The following is a 7379-nucleotide window of genomic DNA, read 5'->3' on the forward strand; positions in this document are numbered from 1 at the left end:
TAATTAATCAGCCATTCCGATTAATCAGTCGACCTCTAGTCTCTGTTGTTGAATCTTATGTTCATACAAATATTTACACAAGTTTTCTGAAAATAAACGCAGTTGACAGTGAGAGGAAGTTTCTTTTTTTGCTGCGCTTATGATGCACACCCTGGGCCTGCTGTGATAGGGCCCTCTGTCAGCTGGCCGGTGACACACAGGCAAAGGCAGGTCACACTACAGACAGAGATAGACAAAAACCACCCAAAGTTCTTTCCTCATCTCTCACCCTGCAGGTTAGCCACTAAGAGGCCTGGTTAATAGGCGGGGACACCTCAAGGGCAATCCTCCTCCTCTGGTGACCAACAATCATCACTCTCTATTAGCTCCCACTCTGTTCTGTCTCATGCTGTGCTTAGGACTCCAAATCTCTGCTACCATGTGGAACTGAAAGACACAGAGATCTGAATCTGAGGGCTACTTCTACAACTGAAGTTGAATAAGGAAGCAACAGAAAACCACAGAAGCCACAGCCTTCCTTCCCCTTTCCTGCTACTCCCTTGAGATGGACTCTAGTAGGAGTCACATACTGGGCTGAACTAGGACAAACAAGCCCATTGGACTGGGTGAGTTTAAATGGGAGCATCTACAGCACGAGAAGAGCCAGTAGTCTTGTCACTTCCTACTAGAGAGTTGGTGATGGCTGTGCCCAAAGTAGCATGAACACCCTTTGTTTTGCGTTGATTCAACGTTCAAGTTAAAGGACAACCTTTATAAGTCTAGTAGATTAACTGTCCGGCGTATCTGTGTTTTTCTGGTCTTTATACGGTTGTCTGTGTGCTAACAACAGTCTCTGAGGAGCTGCCTTTGTGTTGCAACACACTCCGAAAAAAAGCCAGGCATTTCTCTCCCTCCCTGACGATCTGCCAGTCCGCCCCTGTAAATGCCTGACTAGAAAGAGCGCCTCCCACATGAGGACCCGACCACATGGCCAAAATGTTAAACTGCACTGGTTTTGTGATGAAGTCGAAATCCAACCGGCTGCTGGCCAAAAAATAAAAATATATAGCCTAAATACTAAAAATAAGCCTGTGTATTTCCGTGGGCCGCGCTCTAATCCTCTTACAAACAGTCTTTTGTCTGGGCCCTGTACACTTAAGAGTCTTTCAGTGGCGCTGCAGACATTATATGCAAACAATGGGCCAAGGAAAGGAAAAGTGTTGCTGTGGCTGGTTCTCTCTGTGCCCTCTCTGACTGGGTGCAGGGTGAAACCTCAAACTGAAAGACGGCGACATGACTCTGGGTTGGCCTAGTAGCTGCTGGGTCACGCTGTAATATTTAAAATTGCACTTGCCGTGCATGCAACCACCTGGGGCTCAGAGTCAGACAAACACTGTGTGTTGGTGGGTTTCTGCACTTTTCCAAGGGCTGGGGGCAATTAACAACATCCCAACATGCTTAGTTTCAAGACCCTCCCTCACACTGTGCCCCACTTACCAGAGTCTTTAATAATAAAATGAGAAGCCACAATAGAAGGCCTGTAGAAATGAAGGCCTCAGAGAAAACGCTTCAAAGAGCTGCTTCTCTCTATGACCTCCCCTTATGGCTAGAGGGTAGGAGGAGCCTACCACTAATCATACAGAGATAACAGTATGTGTTTATGTGTACCGTTGACTGGCAGCTAAGCCTGTTCACTCAAGGCTGTTTTGTTTGGTTGTTAACACACACACACACACACACACACACCTGCTAGGAGCGCCACCAGCAGGTTCATCAGATCAAACCACATCCATCCAGACCACCCGGTCCCGACACAAACCCTGCTGAGCGACGGTTAAACCAATCAAACCTGAAGTTTATAAGCCAACCCTCTGCATCACTTCTGTCCAAACAGATCTGAGAAGTAGCTCGTTGGGACTACCCTTGAGTTACCCTTGAGCAGTGTTCTCCACAGCTATGGAAAGCCACTGACCAAAAGGATTAACCGATACGGTGTGTCTCTGGCCATGCCTTCCTGATCCTCCTTAGCCCTTCCACCAGAGCCATGTTCTTATTAAGTCCCCTGATCCAGCTGCCTCTCCTCCAGCTGGGATAAGGGTGAGATCATGTCAGGGGGCAGCATGCTACCAGAGTTTGATGCAGCTCAGACACCAAGTCCTGCGGTTAAACAAACACTAGATACATTAAAAACTCAATGACAAGTCAGTGGGAGGATGGAGTCAGTGGTAGAAACATTTCAATTGCGAGTCAACTTTAAAAGGGCGTGGCCCAAGGCAGATCTTTACCAAATGGTATAGCAGTGGACTGTAACTGCATGAACTATTTCACTAATGTGGCACTTTGGATAGAGCCGTCCATGATAGCATGCCCCAGGAGTGATGACCCAGTCAAAGATCACCTTTAAAAAGTAACTGGTCTCTGGTTCATTGTGAAATCAGGTGGACTGCGTAGCTGTAGTAGGCATTCTACCAGCCAAAATGTCAAGGCTAAACTGTGGCGGAGCCTTTCCAATAGCAGAGATGAAAGCCTTCAGCTTCCTGTAACAGTTGACTCATACAAATACACAGCACGTGTCTCTGAAGCAACATCTTAATGTAAAGTAGTATCTCTGCACATCTGCTCCCAGTAACAGAGTCTCCCTGTGGCCTGACACTGACTGGATATGATGAAATCTCAGAACCAGCCTTTTATCCAGACAGTCTTTCCTGAAGGGGTTTCAGTGGATTTATCGGACAGATGTTGTGTAGGGTTCAGGCCAGGGTTAACTTCCAGCACAGATTGGGGACATCTACTGCTGCAGTGGTGGTGCCACTTGGCAAGACCAGCAACATGGGTCAATTGACAGAGACACAAATGCTATCAAGTCAAACCTGGCAGGCTGCACTAGAGGATGGTATTTCAAGTGTTTGACTTTAGTCAAGCTGAGGACACAATGAGTGTTGTGGTAGAGTTAGCTAGACAAACGCACTGGTGACTAAAAGCCACTGTTGGCGACTGCCATTTCTCACTAAAGCAAGATAGTTTTCTGTAGTTCAGGTTAAAAGCATCTCATAGTGCAGGGCTAGGCAACCCAGGTCCTGGAGTGGTACAGGCACTTCATGTTTTGATTTAACCGACCTGAAAGACCAGGTGTGAATAATTTAGGCAATCACTGAACTGACCAATTAGCTCAGTTGGTCAGGTGTGGTGCCTGTGGCACTCCAGGAACAGGGTTGCCTGCCCCTGTCATAGTATGTATGGGTTATATAGCCTGCACTTAGCCCACTCCTGCATTAGAATACATACAAATAAAATGCCTAGATCGGTATCTATTTACATTACAATTGAATTAGAGTCTCAGACAAGGCCATGATTAGACAGTGTATTGCAATAGTGGTGCTTTTAATAGCAGCAGATAGTCTTATGCTCTAGGCCTGCTAAAAGCCCTGCTGAGCAGCACTGTGGTCTGGCTTGGCTTTCTCACGGGTACAGACTAAATAATGACTGGTCCACCACTGCCAAAAATACTCCCTGCATAGAGGCCTCGGTGAGGCTTTTATCAGAATAGACATATGCCAGACACACATCACACCTTTGCTGACTGACAACAAAAAAAAGGGACCAAAAAAAATAAAAATAAATGGTCATGCAATTACTTGGCACAAACCAATCTACTAGTGTTGACTGGCTAAATTGCCAGAACATGCAACAGGAGAGGGAACTTTGTTTATTTAAACGGAACAGTGTTTATCACCAACCCATGGCGAAACCCCACAGTCATTACTCTGCTATGTGGAAGAAATAACTTCTCTCCTAAATCCCCCTCCCACTCCCCATAATAATGCAGCCATCCCCTTCTTCACAGACCACACCACCACACCCAAACACACATTCCTTTCTCCCAATTGCCTACAAGCCCCCAAAAGCACAGGGCCTGGTCCAATAAGCACAGACATACCTACACGCAAACAAGCAGTGCTTCAAGTTGGTTTATACAAACACTGTCTCACATGTACAGACAGAAACCACAGACTCAAGTAGGAGAGCTGCACATTGCAGATATTTGACTCCTGGCTCTAAACAATCCTAAATGAGATTTGGGGGTTGATATCTATAGCCGAACAGTGGCATGTTGGCACCAGCTCAGAAGACAATCTCCCAACAGAAACAGAGTTTTAGTACTACTGATGAGGAGGCTACACAAGAAGTACAAGTCAATAACATGAGCCACACCATCATAGCGTGTGTGTTGCGACTCAATTTCAAAAGACCCCATCTATGGCTTCTAGCATGTGAAGGCATTATGAACCTCTCCTCACTCCCCTAAAATGTAGCCCCATGAACAGGGGAGGGGAGGAGAAACAGACCAGAGAGAATGGCTGACACAGAAAAACACAAATAGCCCCCAAACCCCAACCATTTAAAAAACGGGAGCACCCAAAGATGGTAGGACGACACCCCTTGCCAAGCCCTCAATATGTGGCCACACAACTTCCCTGCCTGCCCTGGAGGACTTTCCCAGCGCACCAGATTGTCCACATCTGCAATCCTGCAAAAAAAACATATTTTTCATTCGGGGGGGGTATGTTAAAAAAAACACAGAAACCCCCCCAGCTATAATGGGCCACAAATGGAATGTTTCCCCCTGCATGCTCTTGCTGTGGGAGAAAGAGAGAAAAGAGGGAGGGAGGGAGAGCGGTTACATTCCATTCTGCTCTGTCCCCTCGCCACCTGGTCATTTTACATTCAGCTGATTTCAGACCAGGGTCAGCAGTACTGCTCTCAGGCTGATGACAGGTCAAACACTGACGTGAGATCAGGGAGGGACCACTTGACACTTAACACCCAGAGGCCTGAGTATATAACTGCAAAAAAAAGTGGTCAGCTAGAAGGCCTTCGTGCAGATAAAACAATAGAAACTCAGGTGTAGTTTCTCTATGGGCGGAGATAGGAATATCTACACTCACAGTTGAGTCTTCCCTGCTTATCCCTTCATCAGCCCCAGTCACACAAACACACACTCGACAAAGGAGAAACAACCGGTTTCTTTTAACATGGACATCAAATCAGCCACTCCCACTAGTCCAGCGCTTAGTGCCCCAATTCCTTAAAAACACCCTGGCCACTTGTGAGAAACCAAAGCAGCCAGCCCTGAACTGACCGAGTCTGCCAGTCAAATGAATAGCTTGGGGAAATGGGAGAGAATGGAAGAAACTTAGAACACTGCCCACCTTGGCTGTGTGGTAATCTATGCAAGTCAGGGCACTGTGGTATGGGTGCGTCTGGTCAGGAGAGAAAGAGCATTTCTCTTGGTGGGGCTGAGTTGTAACAGACCGTCAACAATCATGGTAATGCAAACAGACAGGTACTTTGATAGTGCAGTGTATATAGGGAAATGAGGAGCAGTAAAAATTCCCACTGATCTTAAATATATGTTAAACTGAATGTGAGACGAGACCATATCCAAACAGTGTACGAAAAAGTTTGGCCATCGCATCAGACTGACAGTGGTTGAGTTTGGGGTGGCTTTTACCCTTTGCACATATTTGGTGGCTGAATGTCCCTTGCTTTGAAGTAGGTTGGCTAACTGACATCCCAATACATTTGCATGGACACCGATTCCAACATTGCCCTGCTAGTATTGAAATTAAACCAGAAAGAATGGCCTCCAACAAAATGTTGGGTATTACAACATGTCTTGGCGTGTGGCTGATTTTTGGCATTAGGTTGGACTTAATTACATGTTTCTCAAGCTGAAATGGAGCTCTCTGAAGTGTATTACATTTTAACCAGTGTATTAAACTGGACTAGACTGAGCAGGATGACATTTTGGTGTTGAAAAAAACCCTTTAGGTAGAATAACACAGTGGCATGTTGGATGTCCACTTGGAGTCTGATTTCCACATACATACAGCAGGCCTAAATACATAGGCTACAATAAGTACAGAATCACTGGTGGGAGGCATGTATTAACTTCATGCAATAACTGGCACAGCAACGGTGAAAACGCCACAGGAATTTGCCCATGGTTCCCCCTCCGACTTTTCTGTAATAAATGTCCTGGCTATGAATGTCACGCCACCCCAATGATCTATAAAAGCTATACATCCTTCAGTAACTAGTGTTATTTTTTTTTAGGAAAGAAGCCCCTATTGCCTGCGTTTGTAGGCCATCTGAGTAATTTGTTCATCATTTAGTATTTTTCTTCCTGTGAGGAAACGTTGGTATCCCTTCCTTTATAGGCAAACCTATTTAGAGGATCGACATCCAGAGAGGGTAAAGCTGAACGCATGGTTAGGCTAAATCAATTAGTTGAATGAATAATGTGGTGAGTTAAAACGCTGAGTAATGATGGGCTGTAATATAATACTCCGGGTGACGTCACTCCACTAAAAAGGCAAATCATTTTCACAACGAGGTGTAGCTCGACAGACCCTCAATCATTCCAGACTGTTAAGCAACATTGCCTCGAATGATCCTCACTCCACATTTACAAGGTTTGATCATAGTTACAAGCGCGCGAGCATTAAAAGGATTAAGACGAGTCTAAAAACCTTTAAAATATTTTCAGCTGGAAATATTTTATTTTCAACTGCGACAGAAAGTAGATTCCAAAAAAAAACAAGAGGGCACAGCAATGTTTTATCTGCTTCGACCCAGAACATATTTTAACACTTTCAGGACACAATTTCTTATACTATTTTTTGACTCATCGAAATTATGCCTATGGCCATCTTGAAAAATGGCAGAAATATCGACTGGAAAATAAACCAGGCTAACATAAGCGGCAGAACTAGATAGAGTACAATGTTTCATTCCAATAAAAAAACTATCGCTGTCCTCGGTCGATTGAGAAAATACAGGTTGCTGTCGTAATGACGCATGTGGAAAGAGTTTATTAGCCCATTTCTTGTTTGACATATACCATATGGACACAGGAAAAAGTTCGTTACATTGAGTCGGTATAAAATCGTGTTGTTTTATAGATGCAGCGGCTAGGCAATCAGGGCCCAAATTCAGTCCCCGACCTCTCCCTTCCATTTTACCTTTCTTTGCTGTTTCTCCCAGGCCGGGTCCAGCAGCAGGTCCCGGTCCCAATCATTTTCTTGTTCTCTTGGGTCCATGTAAACGGCTGGTCCTCCAGACGATGCTTGATTATTAGAAGCGTGATAATCTACCATAGTCAGATAGCTAATAACCTACCGGTATATCTAAGACTCTCGAACGAGAAATAGGGAATGTGACCCAGTTGCGGAAACTCTTTGCTTTCAACGTTCCGTCAGGAATATCCGGTCTATACACTGCCAATACTGGCTAAAAGAATGCTTAATCTCCACCCGAGGAGAGAATGGTGTGGTCGAAAGCAAATAGCCGCTCCTACAAAACTAGAGTAGGTTGCCAGGCCCAAATAGCTCATGAAT

General features: G+C 45.2%; 1 protein-coding gene across 4 annotated transcripts in view; it reads right to left on the minus strand.

Moving 5' to 3' along the window:
• Positions 1-7379, minus strand: part of LOC139383179 (alpha-actinin-4) — a 46402-nt gene extending 39023 nt beyond the window's left edge. Inside the window, exon 1 of one of the 4 annotated variants that reach the window (XM_071127573.1) lies at positions 7005-7379. In XM_071127573.1, coding sequence (XP_070983674.1) covers positions 7005-7139 — 135 coding nt within the window. In that variant the 5' untranslated portion in view covers positions 7140-7379. The remainder of the gene's footprint in view (positions 1-7004) is intronic. The other 3 variants (XM_071127572.1, XM_071127571.1, XM_071127570.1) reach the window with 3 other exon arrangements.

This window comes from Oncorhynchus clarkii, chromosome 24 (assembly GCF_045791955.1).
Source record: "Oncorhynchus clarkii lewisi isolate Uvic-CL-2024 chromosome 24, UVic_Ocla_1.0, whole genome shotgun sequence".
NCBI classification, from domain to species: Eukaryota; Metazoa; Chordata; class Actinopteri; order Salmoniformes; family Salmonidae; genus Oncorhynchus; species Oncorhynchus clarkii.